Below are 21,005 nucleotides of genomic sequence, written 5' to 3' on the forward strand. Positions count from 1 at the left end.
TGCGAGCGAGAGAGAAAGAGTGAGCGTGTGAATGCTCAGACTCAGCAGCGAAGACGCACAAAGTCTACAAGCTCACATCAACAAGAGAGCGTGTGAGGCAGCGCTGACCACGGGCAACTCTGAAGAGTGACACAGAGAGGAGAGAGACACAGAGAGAAGAAAAAAAAGAAAAAGAAGAAGAAAAGAAGAAGGGGCAGAGGAAGAGAAGGACCGGAGACAGACTACCAGCCTTCCACTGGTAAAGGGAGACACCACTGAGGGACTGTAGCATCCGTCCCCCCCAGCAGCACAGAGGAGCACTGTCTCATCTCGTGCATGTGTTTGTGCCTGCCAACTTCAATTTCACACTCGCCCACTGTTTTTTGTAGGTTTTGCCCTCTCCACTCCCCAGTCATGATCCCTTGGGTCCTTCTGCTCCTGTGGATCTCCGGACATGGTAAGTTTTCCAGATTTAAGTTGCTTATTCATCACATCTTGCGTGCTTGTGATTGCTATGTGACTTGCTGGCTGGGAACTGTTTCTCTGAATTCATTTCTTGCTGTGACGTCTGAGCTTTTGCTACCATTTGTGTTTTGTCTTTTTTAACTGCTTAATAATACTGTATGGCACTCCCATGTGCACTGTTAAATGCTTGATGCAAACGTGAAAGGAGGAATTCAGAGGAAAGTATCACTGTCAGCGTGGCCGTCCTCAGGTTAAGCATCTCTGAGTAGTTGTAGCCTGCACTTTTCTCCGTCTGCAGTTTTCCATAGCTTTCAAAGCAGACATGTTGAATACTTATTCTGTGGGTTTGATATTCCTGTCACAGACACACAAACAAAGCCCTCTAACCCTAGTCCAGTTCAGTCAAGCGTTCACTCCTAAGTCACATTGTTTTGAACTGACAGCCCTTCCCCACTGAGTCCAACTACGGGGGGTCTGCTGAAAAGAAAAGAGAGAGAAAAAGTTAACGGTGAAATGCTTCAGGGGGCAGACTCGTGAGTATAGCGTGGCAGGTCCAGCCCTGTGGACACGATCTTCTGTTGTTATTTATATTCCTAGACAGTCTGTTTGTGGACAGAATGAGGATGGATTAGTTGTTTCCCCAGCTTGCCACCAGGTGGTTGTCTTTGGAAAACAATAGAGGAGAGTAAAGTACAGCACAACTCTACCTCTCTGGTGTCTGTGAGATATACCGACGCGCACAGGGCTGAATCAGACAGCGGATGTTTGTCATGCCTGGTTCGCAACAAGATCCCGGGATTACGCTGTGCGGGGTCAGGGTCAATGACACACCCGCCACCCCCTTTTCAAAGTTTGACCCCCGTCACACTGGACTACATTCTAAGGAGGGCATTGACTGAATGAATGAATGGGTCTGTGCATCTATGTATGTAATGTGTGTGTGTGTCAGTGTCTGGGGTAGTTTCCCAGAGGGAGTTGTAACCTTTAGTTGAGAAACAGCACAGAAAAGGCGAACCCAGTTCTCCCCAATCAGAGATCTCAGTTTGTTGACACATCGTCTTGGAATTGACAGCTCAAAGTCAGTAACATGCTGTTAACACAGCGGCAACAAATGAAACTTGGTAAACAAGATCATTTTCTATTGCACTGAATTCAGCTGTTCCACATGTTGGTTTACAGCTGATAACAGCCAGAAAAAGAGAGGGGAAAATCACTCCTCATCAAACACGACAATTTACTGTCATTATACTTTCCTGCCAACTAAATACTTATTGTGTATATAAAAAAAAAAAAAAAGAAAAAAAGGGGTGAGGGAATAATGAAATCAGGACAGACCAATTTGCACCTGACTGGAATGATGAAGCTGCTAATTCCCTCTCAGCATCGCCTGCGCTTTAACCAATGTAGATCTCTTCCAGAAAGGCCGTGGGCTTTAGTTTCTGTTTCCTTTGCCTGTGTGTGACCTGGTAAGCTGGCACAAGCCGTCTGTGTGTGCCGACCCAGTGGACAAAGCCAGAGTAGCGGCAACTTCCTCTGTAGGTCATGGAGTTTATTTTGGGGCAGTTACAGAACATCAGGCATTGTACTTTAGATGCTGTAACTGGTCCTGATGTCACTGCTTTGCTATGTCCTGTTCTCCTGATTTCACCGTCTTTCACCGCATTTGTTCACCATCTGCACTTACTGTGATGCCGAAAGACATTATCAGTCATTAGTTTCTTCTCTTCCACTCTGCTCGGCATCTGTTAAGTTCTGTATCCACAACTGACTCTACTGCATCTGTACTGCAATGTAATTTCATTTATCTCAAGTGTGTAGCTGGAATAACATCCGACTTGAATTACACATCATTGATGTGCAGCACTCTTTGTTTTGGACTTTTATTCTGTTACAGATATATTTTCATCTACGTAGCATCACAAGCTCAGTTTTCAATTCCCAGAACAACATATTTCCGATAGCACCAGCTGGAATGAGGTGATTGCTACAACTGGAATGAGGTGGGATTGCTGTACATTTCAGCAGAGTTGGTTATTACCATATTATAAAATACTGCTTCCCTCTGCCAGGTAAACAGGGGATAACAACCTACCTTCTCTATGCATGCCTCTAGGGGGAAAAAAAGTGCTTCCCTGTAGCTTACTGTTGTTGTACAAATTACGGCTCTGTTTATGTGCCGAGTCGGTGTCAGCAGAAAGCTGCGGAAAACAATCTTGTTTTTATGAACAAGGGGACAAAGGGGAGTTGTGACCGTAGCAGTCATATACTTAGACACAGCTATCCTGTGAGAGAGCGAGGAAGAAAGGGAGCGTGAAAATGCAAGAATGAGCAAGAGAGAGGAGTCAGTCCATGTTCAGCGGCACAGAGCGCTTTTTTTTCTCTCTCTCAACTTTGCAAAATAAATGGTTGAGTGCGAGCGAGACAGAGAGGGAGAATGAGAGGGAAAGCTGTTGCGAGATGCTCTCCATCCTGGCTGTGCTGTTACCGCATCTAGGGCACCTTTTCTTTTGCTGTCACCATTCCTGACAGTGACAGATGACACAGCCCCAGTCAGGAGGATTTGGGAGACAGTCTCCAGGAACATATTCACCTCAGGCCAAACTTGTCCAGAACCTCGTTCATCTCTTCGCACCACTTCCTCGCCATTCCTCCTCGTATCCAATCTATACAGTGTCCAGCAACTCTCACATTCTTCACTTTGCTCCTGGTCTCTTTATTTCACTCCTCACCTTGCAGCGGCACATTTCTCCCTCCCCCTCTGACTAACCGTCCCTCTTTTTGCTCCCTGTCCCTGTCTCTCTCTGTTGTTTTTCTTTTTTTATGTGTTTTTTTTTTTTCCTCTCTCTTTTTTTTGCTGGGAGATGCAGTGTGATTGAGAACCCGAGCCTCTGTCGGGGAAAGGGTGAAATATGTGAGAGCATGATGTTCCAGTGGAGGAAGGGCAGTTTAAGAATAGGCTTGTACTGGATGTGCCAGACTGTGAAGAAAATGTGCAGGAGAAAAATCAAACATTGGGAATGTTAAGTGTTATGTGCTCAGTCCCTTTCTCTGCGCCTCTTTTCTTCTGTCTCCTTTTCTCTGCCTTTTTTTCCCTCTGAGTGACATCTTGTGAAATTAATATGCAAACTGTCTGGGTTTTTGTTTCACTTTCTCAGGGAAATTAAATCTTGCAGCTGAGGCATGCTTGGCTTAGAGTTTGCCCACTAGGGGCAGTGCTGCTGCACAGGAATGAAATCCCAATCTTCTTAAAAATCTCCTGCCTCTTCCCTCCCCCCATTTGCCTTCATTACTTCCCACCCCCTCGTATATCTCATGTCAGAACTCCCGATTTCACCACCCAGCCAGACTAAGCTGTTTCTTAGTCCTGGAAAGCATGTCTTAGTACCCCCAGCAGCCCCTTTTTCATTTACTGCTGTCTATTAACTGCTGTCTGACGATTCTAAATCCGCTTTTCATGGGCAGCAGGCTTTGATACATATTTCTCAACCAAAGTATAATTAAATGTCTTTCCAATGTCATGTTTGGATGTGTGGATTTTTTATGGATGGAGAAATCATTCTCGCTTTTTCAAAGGAGGTGAAAAAAAGGGAAAAGAAATACAGCCCATTACATTCCACAACACTACTCAAACAGAAATACCAATTTCCAGTCTCATTATTATGAATAGTTATTTGTAAGCAAGACTCACAGCTGTCTAATTCGTGGATTATGACCATAATAACTCAGAGGTAATTAATTGATTTATCCTCATTCTATCAGTATGCTAAAACCAATGTAACATTTTTCTTGCATGTTGACATAAGCTGTGTGGTTCCTGCAGTCATATATTCAAAACAAGCAGCATGACTAACAACTGCTGAATAGAGACACAGTTTGTTGTAGGCTTTGTTTGTATTCTGATGGGAGTCTGGTACGAGACAATTAATATGCACTTTCCCAGTCACCATAAATGACAGTTGGCTTGAGTAATGCTAACCCTGTCTGGATGGTGACATGCAAACACAGCGAGTGACAGATGATGTCATCAGTTCACGATGGGGCCCAGTGGCATGCAGTTTGTTTTCTTGTTTGTGCTGCATGTCCCATCAAGGCTATCCAGCTTAAGTCACCTCAGCTGCTGTGACCCCTGCTCATTTCTGTGCCACGATAGATTAAGCCCACTGTAATCCCTCTGAGCCGAGTGCCCTGTTGGATATTTATGGTAATAAGTAAACATATGAATAAATAATCTAAGAGGCTGGCGCTGGGCAGCTGGAACTTGTAAGTCCCAATGTTTGTCAGTGCTTGTGGCATTAAAGAGAGATGGAACTTCCAAGAAAAATCAGTTTTGGCTGAGACCTGTATTTGGATGATGCGATGTAAGAAAAAAAAAGTAGTTTGGTCTATAACTATCCAAATATTTGATGAATAAATACATCATTCACTAAATATAGAGATGGCAGTGATATTAAAGTGGAAGATCAGTTCGTGTTAAGAAACTAGTCTTCCAAATGTTTTAGTTATAGGCAGTACTGAACTGAAAAATGATGGTGCAGTACATCCAGTGACTGCAGTCTGGATGAAAGCCTCATTTGAGTCTTCCAGGATTCAGGTCAGCCAGGGAAAAGGAATATGATTAGTTTGGAGTCTTCTTGGAAAACCAGGCAATGATCTGCTTCCTCTCATGCAGTCAGTCAGCCAGTCAACAAAAATCAAGCTGTTTACTGTTGGGCTTCATTATCCATCCAGAAGACCCTCCTCCCAGCCCCAACAGTTTACTTTAGCACCAACCAATCAAGCCCCAAGCCCCTCATCTCCTCTCTCTGAGACTCCGCCGCTGGATCTCATTCCTCGGGGATGAATTTATCCAGATTGGAGCACTCAGCAAAAGGGCATTATCCCGGATTACATGTCTGTTGGGCGGCAGTGTTAAGTAATTCAACCAGATGCTGTTGTGATCACTGGGTCACCTGTGAAGGCAGGGTTAGCCGCTGCACTTCTTCATGCAGGTCTTCATTGTCACATCTTCGTCCTCCTGCATGAGACGTTAACCTTGAGTGACACGAGAGATAGTCAGAGGTAGTCACATTTAAAAAAGAAAAAAAGAAAATGAAAAAAAAAAAACCTTAATCCAAGAGTACTGTTGAACGTATGGGAGTCTGTGGAAGCTGTCTCCAGCCCTAGTCAGGATTTTATTTGGTGACAGATTATAAAATGGATTAATGGCTTTAAATTGCAGTTTAATGCACAGGAAACAACAAGCTATGTTTTCCCGCTGAAGCAACTAAGGGCGGCTCCACAGGGCTGCGTGTGTTCAGTTGTGGGGGTGTTTTGAGTAGAGTGGTGGTGCATCATAGGCTGTTATTTTTTCCTTGGAGAGGACAAAGCGTTGCCACAGCTGGGATGAAAGAGGAGTGTTGTTACTTTTTAGCTTGACTGTGTCTTCTCTCTGATAATCTTGTCTCTACCAAGCCAAGATTTTGATTTTGAATTTTTTTTCTAGTTTGCTACTGGGATTTGCGATTGCTTGTAGAACACAGGTTCTCTACCAGGTGGGTTCAAACACTGTAACAAGAAGTAGTTTTTCTTTCCTGTCAAAACCCTCCTTTGCAAGTCTGAGGCATTAATAAGCCTTTTGTTCAAGACATTCACACTGAGAAAATGTTAAACTCAAATGTTCATTTTGTCTCACATTCACCCTTAAAATATTTTCCCACTTTTTTTAAAAAACTGAATGAAAGCTCTCACCACAGGGATGAGTGAATTACATTATTTAAATACAGTTTGCCTGTTCAAGGAGTTATACTGCACAGACACATTGAGTTGAGAAGGAGGCACTCACACTTCATTTTCAAAACACACAAAAAATGTCGATGAATAAAGGATTCTGCTGCTGTGAGGTGTGTGTTTCTAGAAGTATAGTTTAATGTGCATGGGTGACACCACTGAGCTTGGCTCAACATCTGTCACAGAAACCAGCGAGCGAAACAAACACACGGGCTTGCGGGTGAAAATGTAAAATGTGTGAACAAAAGAATGGTGAACTAAAATATCCTGCGTGCTGTGTCACCTCTGATGTAGTCTGTATGTGAAAAAAAATTGCAGATTACATCTTTAATTTGAAGGTTAAGTGGACGCAAAGGATGCTTTACAAACAAAACTACAAGCTTTATTCATTCAGTGTGTTACAGAACTTATTACATGCTTCATACTTGACACCTGGGTCAACGCAGATTTAAGGGCAAAGGTTAAGGTCAAACGTATACATGAATATGATCAGAGGTGTTGCTTTAGCTGTGTAGGATGTGGAATGTATACATCCTTTTGAAAATTATGGAAAGTAACTCTTGTTGTTACATCTCCCTGGAGGCTGATGCATGTGTGTTGGACCTAGACGGAGAGCTATTGTAACCTGCACATGTCTTTGTATGTGGAAAGAAGCACTCATGTATAAGCTTGGGTAAATCACATGCGATCCTTACTGCAGTACAGTGCTGCAACTGGTGTCATGCGTGTGTCCCGCTATTGCTTGAAACATTTGTGAGTAAACCAGCCAGTCAGTGCATTGGTGTGACTGTGAAAGGCTGTGTTAGCAAAGAGCCCAGAAGATGTATGTGGTGCTTCAGCAGAGGAGGCACTTGAGGAATAGGGTTGCTGATCTGATAACGACTTCCTAGTGTTTGGCGGGAAGTTTCTGGCACAGCTCAATATTACACCTGGATGAACTCACCCTTCTCTCCTCTCGCCTGTTTTCCTCCCATTTCTTTTTCTGGTTCTCCCTGTCTCAACATTCTCATGATTCATAACAATGGACTCATGGAAAAAAGGTTTTATGCTGCACACTTCACGTGCATTCTGTGTGTGTGTGTGTGTGTGTGCGTGCATTTACCACTGTGCCATGACAATTACAGCTGCAAGCCTTGAATGGCAATATAAATGCAAATCAGCTTTTTAACTTTCTACGAGCCGAATCTGGGGAGGAAGAAGCTTCTCACCTGTTGATGGATTTGTGACTGTGGATGTGTCTGCCTACCTTCACAATGTTTTGAAAACTAGAATGGCAGTAGATAGCATACAGTACTCCCATTTGTAAGCAAACCTTGAGGCGACATAATAAAAACCGCTCTTGGGATCAGATTTAAAACACCACCTCAGTCGGGGGACAGTCACATGAAGCGATGCGACTCTTGCTTTACCAGCCTTGTGTGATTCCATTGTAGTACTGTAGATATATCAGAATTGTGCTCAGCAGTACAAAAGAGGAATGGCTTGGGTTTTCTATTCACAGGGCGTGTGGCCAGATCATTCATGTCATTTGATGTCATGTTGTTCTTGTGTAACGTCAGATTGGAGCTGCTACTTTGATGGGCTATAAATTTGTACAATGCTAGGAGGACAATGATGTCATCAGGTCTGCCCTCACTTGGAGTAGTAAAAGGCAGTGGGGATGTGACAAATGTGGACTGCATGGCAAAACACTCCACATTTTGGATAGGCAGAGCTAGCTAGAAGCTAAAGCAGCTAACCCCCAATGACTACTGTGGTGCCAGCTGCAGTGCTTGCTTTTGGTCCACTATCAAACAGCGTTTTTGGGCACTGTGTCCAGAAGTGAACCCCTAACTGCAGGGATGCTGCGGGTGCAAAGGGTGGCTAATCATCACTCTTCCTACAAGAAATGTGATGAAACCAGCAAGTTTACAGCTAGTAAACAGATAGGAAATCCACTTTCTTGATGGGACCGGGCACCAATGGTGAGAGGCATGGCTTTTTGAAAGGCTATTTGATCTGGCACTAATACCAAAAGATGTTTTATTCAGTAAAGCACATCAAACACAATACCAGCACAAACTTGCTCTTGATCCAAGCCAAAACTTTTGAAATCTGCCAAGGGGGATGAGTCTCGAGAATGGGGAAAGAAGAAGAAGAAAAAAATTCTAATGCTGCCACCCTCCCCCAACACTCCCATACACTGTCTAGATGTGTGTGTAGTTTTTTTTTTTCCACCAGATGCCAAATGAGGCTTTGAGCCACCTGCCTGTCCCACTAAGACAATTAAGCAATCGGGAAGAAAGGGCCATTCACTAGTGGGGTTTGCAGTGTTAGCAGAGGAGCCAGAAACTGCCCTGCATACCACCCCTCCCCCACAAAAACACTCTTTCATTACCACTAATGTTGGCACTGTGCCGACTTCTTTCGGTCCTATTTGTGTATTTGTTGAGGGAAATGCAGGAGCATTTGACATCACTCTAAGGAAAACCTGTGACACAGGGTGCTTCGTTTGCATGTTGATAGAAAACCCCTCAATTGGTCTCCAGACCAATTCAATGCAAGTATTTACGAGAAAAAGCTTCATCTGGCAGAACCATCATACAAAAAAAAAAGAAAAAAGGCTTGCACGAAAGACACACACACATACACAAGCCATTCACATACATTCCATAACCTCCCTTACATTACCAAAGCACAGTGAGCCAGAGCACAATAATGGATGAGAAACCCTATTTGAGCACCGGGTGCTGAACAGTGTTGCTTGCTTCTATAAGATGCTATAAATAAAGGTTTGTATTGATCCTCGGACATTAATATATCCTAATATAAGAAAATAGCTGTATTGATCGTACGCCTGTGCTTCTGATGTTTCTTTAATATGGTACTGCTGGGATTCACTTTGCCCACTTTAATACATGGCCTATTTTTATACGCAATAATAATGTGGAGTAACAGGCAGGATCAGCTAAAGGCAATCCCTAGATATATTTAACTGCTCTGGGTCTCGGCCGCACCGCACCTGTCAATGCCTTAGTGCCTCTTCAATCTTAAGTCCTGTCTTTATCAGCTGAGCTCCTCAAGTGGATGTCAGAAACCTGATTGGGTAAACAAAGCAATTTATCGTATAATTAATTTCTTAGTGGCCACTACAATAGTCACTTTGCTGATTTGGACGTTGAAGAGCTTTTGTCACACTCTCTGATTTTTATTTTATTTTATCAAGTGCAATTTAATATTGTGGAGGCTGGCCTGGGCACTGGAAAAAAAATGCTAATGCACATCAGGAAGTTTAAATGATTTGCTATCCTTTCAAATCTGTTGGCAGGGGTTTCAATCTGGCTGGCGTCCTGGGGGAATTCACAGTGGTCATTGCTCAATGCCTGAGGGACATTAGTGCAAATCACAAAGGAGCATAGAAGTCATTTCACTTTTCCACTTTCTCTTGGCCACTGCCCAATGCTAAATGGCAAAGGACTGGCTCACAGTACTGGGCAGGGCAAACCCCTTGCCTCCCTCTGTCTCCAACCTTTTAAACCTGATTTAATCAAATCAAAATACCACAGTGCAGACCCATTTGAGACAACCTGAAGACAAACAGCTGAAGAGGAAGCAAAAGGCCTTGGGTGAACCGAGGGCAAGGCCATCCATTACTTCCTGTGCAACGAAGAGCACAGGGACACGGAAAATGCCTGCGGTGCACGATGATGAACAGACTCCACATCAGAGATTGGATTAGAGTGGCATGAGAGAGAACCCTAAAAGCCATGCGCAGTTTATTGAAGCCTTATCTAAAGCGATAATGTTACTAGAGAAAGGCCCATGTAATGATGGATGAGTGGACAGCGCCCTGCAAAGAACTAACATCAGGCGAGATGGGTATGGTGGATAGGCAGGTCCACCATGGTCAACTCATCTTCTTTTAAGAGCAGGAAGTATGACCAGTGGATAGTTGCTATAAAATGGACTGTCAATTGCGAGCACCTTGGTTACCTTGCCGTGTCATCATCACAGGTACATCTAGCTTGGAGAGGCTTAGTGCTCAGGTTCACTGCAATTTAGGTCCCATTTCATCACTGATACCCATGAGGCATTTTGGGGAAAATGGTAGCGGTGTTATTGCTGAGATTTGTAGTCTCCCTGAAAGCACTGATCTCTGCAGTGGTTTAGTTTATGTTATGTCAGAGCCATGTTTGACCAAGGCTTGTCTTTAAATGCAAAATATGTTGTGTGTGTGTGTGTGGAGCACATTGGGCACTGCTGAAACTCGCAGAAAATAGAGCAAGAAATAAGATGAAGCATTTCAGTCAAAGTCCTCTTCTCATTTTCTCAGGATGACTAGAGGATTTTCTCCCCGCAGAAAGGCAATGTTATCTAATAGCCGACGGATGATGGTAATGACAACACAATGCTTTCCAAGGTAAACAAAGATATCTATTGCTTTGGGAAGGAAGTGAGGGGGAAATAAAGAACAGCAAAGAAAGAAAAAGAAAGAAAGAAATCTCAAAAGGAAGAGAATTCCTGTCACAAATTAAAACATATCTGTGTCTTGCAGCCCTAATCCTTAATGCCAGTGTATTTGTTGTCTGAGTAGAGTATTTGTGTGTATGTGCAAACAAGCACAAATGTGATTATTCCTTGCTTTCGTTGTATGCTAATTTTATTACTTCACATTGTTTGCCTATCTTCCTCTAAACAGCTTTAGTTCAAACTACCTCTCAATGGTATTTCAAAGGACTCTGTTGTGTTTGTTTTTTAGTAGAGTAATAGAATAACATAATATTTTATATTATTATTACTCTATTATTAGCAAAAAAATACCCTTGAGCGACTTTTAGCTTATGTTTCCCTGTGATCTGGTTGAGAAAAGTCAATGCCTGTGTCCCAAAACTGAGCCACACCAGCACAGTGGGGCATTAAAAATGTAGAAGGGCATCTGAAGATGATCGTGGCAGCACACAGTGGGATGTTCAGAGGAGTCACCAATCCCCCCATCACCTCCAGTGCATGGCCCCTGAACTTTCCCCAGGTTATGAGCGTGAATTATTAACATGACTTTCATTAAAAAATGCAATTTGCTCAGACCCGCTGTACAAACTCCAACACAGCCTCATTTGAAACATCTATCTCATAAATTTTTGTTGGATCTCATGCAGCCCATAGAGTTTCCTTCAACACTGATGTGTTTCACATCTAGTGGAGAGTTAATGGCTTGAAGTCTGCTGTCAGTCTTCTTCTGCCATGTCTTAATGCTTGGGTTTCTCGCATTTTTTTTGTGCCTTCAGAAGTGTACATTTAATGTAATGGATTTTTTTAAACATATGGGTCATTGGATAAATATAGCAAAAATAAGAAAAAAAGAAAGATAGCTAAGAGTGTGTTAAAACCATTAAGATTCATCAATACCTAATGCACTTTTCAAATAGGGAAATACTGATGTATGCTCTCTGGCATTAGCAGAAGGACAATCCTTAAAAGAGAGCCTTTTGTGGATCTGGGGATTGGTTTTGTTGTTGTTTACTCCAAAGCAGACATCTTTTAGCTTCTCCCTCAGCTCCTTTCCTTTTGATCATCACCTCCATATTGGATATAAAATGGAGAATGAACAGCTCTGGAATACAAGTGACTTTCAGAGTTCTGTGACTCTTTGAAGGCTGCCAAACAAGTGTCTTTCATCTCAAAAAAACCAGCAGCCACGTTGTACAAAAGGAGAACAGGACCAAAAAAAAAGAATGAGAGAGAAAAGCAGTATCCGGAGCTTGGAAATGAAAAAGTGAAGATTGTGGGGTCTCTTTGTGATCGCATTTCCTCGAAGGCCTCCTGCGAGGGAAATGACATGTATTTCATACAGAACTGATAGCTGGGCATTTGTAAAACATTGGAAACTCGTGAGAACAAAAGGAAAAAGTTTGACTCCATTTGGGAGGCCAAGAAAACTGTTTGCTTTATGAAATATCATGCTAACTCCTTTCATCCCTCATGTGACAAACCAAAAGTATATTGATGCTTAAATCAGCTGCAACAGGTAACATATAGACATAGACTATGGAATTGAAATCCATCTCTGTTCCGATTGATCTTGCTCTTGTGCTCTGAGGGCCATTATGTTGTAGCGTGTTCTCTGTCGATATACAAGTGGTTATCAAGCTTTGAAGATGCTGATATTGTTGGGCTGCTAATGCACAACATGCATCAAGTTGATTTGAACAGCAAAAGATTAGTATTACATTAGTATGGAGGGAGCAGAGCTGGGAGTGAGTTCAGAAGAATGAAAATGAACAAATTAGTGAATGATAAATTTCTATTGTATAGCAGAAAAAAAGTAGAATAAAAGAAGAAAGAGGTTCGTACTCCCACAATCTAAATCTTGAATTAATGATGGAACAGGAGCAGTAGTGTTCCCCCACTGAGACATGAACCAGATTTCAACCCAGAGCTCCCTGGAGGTGAGGGCCGGCATCTCTCTGACAGGACATCTGGTCCCTGAGCATGGCCACCAGGGGGTCGATGTCGCCACCTTAATTGTAATGTCTCCCTCTTCCTCCCTGTAAAAAAAAAAAAACTAGGGCAGCTTTCCATAAAAGGAGAAAAGGGTTGGGGGGTAGGGAGGGTGACTATTTGCTGGGCAGTGTCGGCATGCCACATCATTTAAGCTGACAGCTCTAATAAATTACAGCAACAGATCGCTGTGAACAAACAAAGCCTAATGGAAATAAAGTGAGAATTATCAGCCAAGAAATAAAAGGGTAAAAAAATGAAATTAGTGAAAAGAGATTGGATGAAAGGATGTCAGGCCTGCATAACACAAGCATAAAATGGGCAAATTGTCACTTTGAGAGATAGGAAATGTTTCGTTCTCATCATTGCCCCTGTTGAAAATAGAGAATAATGAGAGAATCCTTGAGCAGACCAAACCCGTCCTTTATCTGACTTCTAAAAATCTTCCCCTTCTTTTCCTTTTCTCCTCTTTTTACCTTCCAGAAATGATAAATAAATAAAAATGTAGATTACTGTGCTCTGTAGGACCCTTGCTCTATAAATTCAGCCAGGACAGAGAAAGCCTGGAAGCCAGTGTTGTTAAAATGCTTAGGCAAGTGGAAGAGAATGACGGGAGGAGGTGAAATGGTATGTCATGGGGAAACATTTGTCAGGTGCTATCAGTATGAAAGCTGTCCATCTACAGACATTTGAAAGAAAGGCAGGTCAGAGAGGGAGTCTGACCCACTCCAAAATGTGTGACTGTGTACAACCAGCCATTGTGCACTGCAAAATAGCCCTCAAAATATTCAGCAACCCCATCAGAACGTGGTCTGGTGCACAGCACATGTTTTTAAGATAAAAATAAGAGAATAAAGGCTCCTTCTTTGGCGAAGTGAACACACCGACTCTAAGACCAGACAAGAATCAGTGTCTGAGTCATGGTTGAGTCATATCTTCTTAATATAATACATGTATAGCTAAGCTGAAACAGTTCTTGGTGACTATAATAATTTGGCACCATGGGGAATGGAGGTCTAATACAGGCATTTCACTTTCTTTCATTTTCCATCTGAGACTTATATGAGTAAAAATATTCAACTATGTCCAAACCAGCCACCTTGTAATGATATTAGCAAATTAGTATGTACATACAGTATCTGTCTAAAAAAAGAACCCAAGAGTTATATACCTCTTTTGTTCTTGTGTTTGTGTGTGTGTACGTCGTTTTTTTTTAAAGTAAAAAGCCATGCTCAGCCTTTTTAGTAAACGGCTGTCTGTCCAAGTTAAATTAGGTCCCAGAAGATGACAGAGGTAGGGAGAGTGCCATTTGGCTTTTCTAGAAAATAAAAATTGTTCTTAGTTCCCAGATTAAGAGGAGTGGTTGAAGATGCCACGGGGGTGCTGTTGTGTTACTGAATTAAATAGTGAAGCATCTGAGCCCTGCGGGGAGGTCCTTAACCACCGGCTGAAGTTTTCTCAAGCCCACTTTCTTAGCCAGAATGTATTGGACATGAGCCAAGGTTAGCCGGCACCACGGCCGCACAATCCCATTGCTTTTGTAATGAGCTCTGAAAAAGAACACAAGAGGTCAGACACCACGAGACTCTGATGAAAACTAATTGAAAATTTCACTCAATAACAATAAACCAATAAGCAGAACTGCTACCTATTTATGCATGGGAGCTGTTTGAGTAAGCACTTAAACTGGAACAAGGAGAGTATCGAGGGGAGAGGGGTGTGAGGCATAATATGTGTGCCTGAGGGACTCTGCGCGTCCTGCTTTTTAGCCAAGTTCTGTGTTTATTTATGCCTTTGCATATTCTTGTGTTGATGTGTGGTCCAGCATGTACCTGTGTGCATCTGCGCATGCATCGTGTGTGGCATGTACTCTACAGAGTTTGCAAGCTTAGTCGTGGTGTGTGTGTGTGTGTGTGTGCGAGTGTGAAGAGACCATAGAGAGCCGTCCAACAGAGAGCACTGCATTTCTAAAGGTGCCAGAATGAGTTTGTCACAGAGAGCGTAAACTTAAGGAGAAAGGGGACTGCGGAGAGAGAGAGACTTTCCCCAGGCACCCAGAGTCTGTCAGACCGATTAAGTCACATGGCTGGAGTTAGGCCTGGGACGATAATCAATAAATCAATTAATCGCACGATAAATGAAAATGAACTCGATAGTTTTTCCGGCCTCGATAAATCGCCATGTGCGCACGTATTTGTTTTCCTGGTCTCTCGCCTCCAACCAGGCTGGATGAAAGAGGCTTCACTCTGTGCATCGGTCTCAGCGCCTGGGCCGCTTGTTTTGCAGAATGAAAGGAGTGAACCCTCTTTTCAGTCATCCAGGATCTTTGTTTCCCAGAATGCATTTGGCAGCAACCGGCAGCGCTAGCTGTAAAGCTAAGCAGCTAAAAGCTATTGTACCGTAATTCTCGCTGCCGCCGCGCTGTTAACACGTCACTTTTTAAGGTTTTAATATTTTTTCATGCGAGAAAGTCACAGTTTAGATCCCAGTCTGTGGTCAGTTTATCCACATATCGCCTGTTGGGAGATTTCCTCCGACGTTTTTGGAGCTAATTTGGTAGCAGCCAGCAGGAGGAGCGGGGCTTCCCACAGTCTGCAGCCGTCTGTCTGCAGCAGCTCACGGGCCGGTCAACCTCCGTCATTGGGGGAGAAAACGACTAAGAAAACTTATCAGCAGGTTTTTAGAGGTTTACCTCCGGCTGGTTTAATAGTTTTTAGGAGATAAATGCTAGTCTCATTGATGAAATCTTACATCTGTGGAAGTCACATTAGTTTGTTTGAATGAAAAGTGGAGCTTCAGGGACAGAAGAGCTGCACTGCACTGTTTATTATTTTTTGTTTATTTTATTTATTTAGGATAGTAGCTATATAAGTTCTTGTCATTCCAATTACAATGGTTAAAAAATACTCATGAGAAATAAAAGTTTATCGCATTTAAAAGGGTCTACTTGCATTATTATGAAATATTATTATTATATTAGTGGTTAATTTGTTCTAAAAAAAATGTGTCAATAATATCGTTTATCGTCAATAATTTGTGGGACAATATATCGTCCAGCAAAATTTATTATCGTCCCAGGCCTAGCTGGAGTGAGAGTTGGGAAACTGAACCAGAGCATGCTAGGGGAGCATAGTATGACAGCAAAGAAATAAAGAAATAAACAGCAACATGTAAGTATTAACATGACTTCATGTCACATGTGCACTTACTTATACCTGACCCCCAGAGACTCATGCTAGGACAGAGCACACCAGCATGCTTTCCATCATCCCACCCCGCAGCTTCTTTGCCCTCCGGCGACATAAAGCAGGTCAGGGGCATCTTAAAGTTCACGAAATGCAACATGACAGGACAACTCTAACATATGCCTGTGTGACAGTGAAGCAAACAGATGACTGATGGCAGAGTGCAGTGTCTTAAGGGGAAGAGAGAAGGAACACTGAGTTTATCTTTCTCTTGCTTACCTTACTTCTGCTCAGTGGTCCTTCTCAGACAGACACAAAAATGGGATGAAAGCTGCAAAATTTTCCTTTTAGAATGTATGTCTCTATACATACAGCATATCTGAAGTACAGAGGAAAACATCAGCCCACTTACAGGCCTGCCTGTCTGTCACTGCTGCTGTATGTGCCAGAAATGCCAAGGACCTTCGAACCCTCTAGAAAGAAAGGCAGACTACCATGCCACGTGGCCCTATCATCCACCAGACTAAAAGATGAACTCTTGTTCTTTGTTTAAGAGATCCATGCCCTACTTGGTCCGCGCTCCTCTCCATCTGTCTCTCTCTGCCACACTGAGGAGCACTGCAGACTTGTTGGTATATAGCAGAAGGGCAGTATCATTAACAATACTGAAGGCTACCCACATAGAAAACTTCTGGCATAAAGTGCAAATGACATGAGAGATAGAGAATTGCTTCCAGTAGCACGCTCGGTACATGGTGGATATTGTTCACTCGCTATAAATGTAAAAAAGGAAGCCATCTCAACTTTGTCCTCCCACGACTGGCCACCCCCGTACTGAAATTAACATCACTCGTCCTCTACTCCACAGGCTCTACAGTCCCACTGCTACGCCAAAGCACAATCTATAGCACCTCTAGCATTAAATGCTAATTGCCCAGTATTCGAAAAGAGAAAAGGGCTCCCTGAATTAAGAGTCATTTAGCGAGAGAACGAGTTCAGCACAGCACTGCAATGCCTATGAGCTAATTTCTCTGCTATCTTGCATGAAGCTCTAAAAGTGTAGTGCCAAGTGAAAATGTGCCCTCTCCACATTAAAATGCAAATTCAAACCTGTGCTTTGTTTCACAATAATGGCTGTGGCAGAACAAAAGCACAGTTAATAGGTTCAAAGTTTTCCATGAAACAAGAAACAAGAAAACCACCTTACTGGGAAAATATGGCTGGTGTCTGTGTTTAGGGCTCCAAATCAATGAGCACTAAACAAGACTTTGGTGTTTGTGCACATTTTAATTTGTCAAACAAGAACTTGATTCAACTGTGTTTATTTCAAAGGGAATTGAAACGACTGGATTCCTCAGTTCCACGATGCACTGCAGGAAGTAGTTTTCCCTCCTTACACTGGTGCAAACAATGGGGGCAGCGTGCGCCTTTGATCAAGGGCACGTCTATGTTGATGACAATGAGATATCTACAGGCCGTCCCAAGAGTGTTGTAACCCTATCTTCAAAGTACACTTATTTTTTCCTTCTCCACGGCCTCTTTTCTGCAGCTTTCTTCACTGTGCTGATCAAATCTTTTATTTGTCAAGATCAGTCAGCAACACCAATAGAGCTTCACAAGACTGAAGCTGCTGATTATAAATGTTGATGACATTTTGGTTCAACATACAATGCAATTAGACAAAAAATAAGCAAGTAAATCATGTATTTACTTGTCTCCTTTTTTAAATAATCATCTATCCCTTAGGGATTACTCTAGCTTCATTAATTTAATTTGGTCAACGACTCTGCGTGGTGTCATTTTGAATATTTCAGAGAGTGTACGTGTGGGGGTGTTTTTGGCGCAAAAAGTGAGAGGCCAGTTTCTCCTTCTGGTTTTCTTTGGGCCACCCACTGCCACTTCTTATGTGCCCTCTGTCTTGAGTTGTATCAGCAAGACGGGCATAAAGAGCAATCCTCTATGACTGGGCCTGACCCCAGTGCTGTGTTTGGGTCAAGGGCTGGGCCAGTGGCACCAGCTGGGTCCCTCTGCCACTTGCAATACATACATGGATAGTGTCATACAACTGTAGACAGCTCATGGGGGTCGTAGTGACGGTACTTGAGGAGCACTGTGCTGGTAGCACAGAGCTCTCCGATATATCTGCCTATAAAGCCCTCTCTGTCTGTGAGATTGTGTTTCATTGGAAATCACCTTGATCTAATTGACCATGCCCTGATCACTAATTAGGCAGATAATCTGTATCAGCGCACTTGTCTTATCATGGAGCCTTGTGTATTTAACATATAGAGGCTTAACTAGGAAGCTTTCCAACGTGCCAACCTTAAATAAGGCTTTAATTAAGCATGAGGTTCTAAGAGCTTTGCAAATTAGTAGTTCCTTAATTACATGGATAGGTATTCAGTGGACACTCAATCTTTGTCATTGGAGGCAAATATCAACTTACAGGAAAGTGTTCATTGTGCTACAGTGAAAGGTTTTTTGTTTTTTTACACACGGACATCTGCAAATTGGAGGAACTGATCATTTAAAGGTCTTGTTCTCTGGAAACGGTCAGTTTGAGCTCACACTTGTGGCCTTCAGATCAGCAAAATTGTGTTTTTTGTTGAAACTAGACAACAGGCCATGGAGTTACACAAAAATCTAAAAAGTTTTTCCTTTTTTAAGCATGAAGACCCTTGTCTTGCAGTGTTGTTGTTGTTGTTGAGGAAAAGTCTTGCCAGGAGTCGGTGATGTAGTACTGCTTTGGATGAACAAACAAAATCTCTATTCTTTGTTGCGGCAAATATGGTAGATGGGGTCAACCTCACCTGTGTATCAGGTGTAGCCAAAATAATTTGGTCTGCTCCATGTGACTTGAGTAAGACCTGACCCTATCTGGAGAAAATAATCACATTTAGTATTTTATAGGTGTTAAATGTGCGCCATAATGCAATGTAGATGTAGTCTTCAAACCCTTACAGACGCTGTACTGAATATTTACATGTTCAGTCTCACTGTCAGCTGGTCAATAAAACAATAAAACACAACAGTGTAATGAAAAGAATATACCCACTGAGCCAGACACGGAGCCATAGAGTCAGCTCAGACTCTTTAATCCAGGCGCCCCTTTTCCTTTCACTTCTCCTTGCAGAGTGCTCTGAACCTGCTGCGAAATTGAATTTTCCACCTCTGTGTGTACGTGAACCAGCCAAGCACTGCATTGTCAGAGTACTCAATTAGCTCCCAAGGCAGAAGCCAAAATGTTTTCCAACAGCAAATGTATTCTTCACAGTGCAAGCGCTCATTAGCATAATACTTCTATTCCTATAGCAGAGAGTTAGAGTGCCCTCCATGCCATATCATATCATACTTAGGCGTAAAGTAGCCTTCAGTGAAGAGAAATGTTAACCTCTGCTTAAAATGTCTCATTAGCATTAGTAAATACCCTTCCTGTTGTGCGTAGCACCTAGCAGATAGATCCCGTATGGGCCTACAGTTCTTCCTTTTTCCTCTAATGCTCTGGTTTTTCTCAGACTTCACATGAATCAGAAAGTAGTCCTTCGAGTCTCTTATGCAGTAACTCATGAAAACAGATGTTGAAAATGTTCTTGTCCTATTTTCACATTGGAAGAGCTGTGCATACACTATGCTAGTCTTGTAATACATTTGGAATATAAAAGAGATTCAAGCCTTTAAGACCTTTTAATGTTGGCTGAAAGTTTTTTTAAAGTCTGCCGAAAATGAATCACAATGTTTACTGACTGTGCTGACATTGAAACGGTTGGCTGAAGCATTAGAAATAATCTGCACTGACAAGTAGCTAAACAGTTCTATGACAAAGTGACATTGAAGTCACACAACTACACAAACTTTTTGTATTGTTTTCCGGCTGAATGGCTGAAAGGAGGCAATAGAAAAAGAAAAAAAGAAACACATAAAGACTAAAGCATGTCTCAACAATCAGAAATCCACAGTAACTTGGCAACTACTCCTACGACGAGCCCACACACTCATTTTAGTTTGACTAAAGTGGCAATGTGGCAGTACAGTGGTTGGAGCACAGTCAACTGTACAGACACAGGGTTGTTATCTTGCCCCCCTGTGCCCTATAGTGCCCGCTCACTCATTATTAAGGTGCCACTGACTCCAAATTTAGAGCTCCTGTGTTTGTCACCTGCCCTGAGCCTTGTATATCAGTCTTAGCACACACACACTCACACACACCCATGACAGTTCCAATCACACAGGAAGGGCATTGATCTCAAATTGGATGTGGAGGGTTTTTGTTAACGGTTTGTGGTAGTGGGAGTCTCACTCACACCATATACTGGTAGCTATAAACTGTGCCAACAGGCCTTTTCACAGAGGGTCACGTTGTAGGAATTGGGCAGAGATCAAAAGTATCACTCTGCGAAAACTGCTTAATGTAAGGAAAGGTGACATGGTTAATGCATCTGCTCTGTTTTCCATGCACATGCTGTTTGATAGCTTGTGGAATTATCTAATGTATTTAACATAAAAATTCTGACTGGGAAAAAAAAAACACACTCTTAATGAGTTGAAGTGATTTACGTTAGAGTCCTGTGGCTATTCAATTTGAGGCTGAAGTAATTAGAGGGAAGAAACTGTGAAAATAAATGGCAGAGCCTGCGTTTTTTCCCTTGGTGGAAAACAAGAGTTGCAAGACTGTACATTAACTTTAAGATCTTAACTATAAAGAATGGAATTGGAAAAATATTACCACTGTCTTCTTTTTTTGTATCCCCCCCTCTAGCAGGCTAAAATGTTAACTAGCTGTGTAGACAAGTGTGCATGTGATTATGTGTGTGTGTGTATTTGTGGGCATGTCTTTCAAAGTGGGCATTTGTGTCTGCAGTAAAGCTTCAGAGTTAACCTTCCCGAGGCTTTTAATGGAGCACTCGGATTAGTGCGCCCTCTATAAGGCAGAGACAGCACCAGGATTAACCTTGTTTTAAATGTGCCGTGTGAGAAAGATTGGTTGACCTCACTGTGACCTAGGCTTTGGACAAACCATCGCACTTGATAGAAACTGGCCGTTAATGGACTTCGCAGTGCCAAGAAACACCCTGACGACATATGCTCATGTTTGAGATTAATATTGTTTGCCTTCCAACGCTCACTACTTGCTAT

General features: G+C 42.5%; 1 protein-coding gene across 3 annotated transcripts in view; it reads left to right on the forward strand.

The window, feature by feature from the left end:
- Positions 1-373: 373 nt before the first annotated feature.
- kirrel3b (kirre like nephrin family adhesion molecule 3b) overlaps positions 374-21,005 on the forward strand; it is a gene marked incomplete at its 3' end in the record, with an annotated part of 157,693 nt that continues 137,061 nt past the window's right edge. For all 3 annotated transcript variants that reach the window (XM_083984431.1, XM_083984432.1, XM_083984433.1), the window contains exon 1: positions 374-436. In XM_083984431.1, the coding sequence (XP_083840557.1) occupies positions 394-436 (43 nt within the window). In that variant the 5' untranslated portion in view covers positions 374-393. The remainder of the gene's footprint in view (positions 437-21,005) is intronic.

The sequence above is a fragment of the Trachurus trachurus genome, assembly GCF_905171665.1.
Source record: "Trachurus trachurus genome assembly, chromosome: 13".
Taxonomy (NCBI): Eukaryota; Metazoa; Chordata; class Actinopteri; order Carangiformes; family Carangidae; genus Trachurus; species Trachurus trachurus.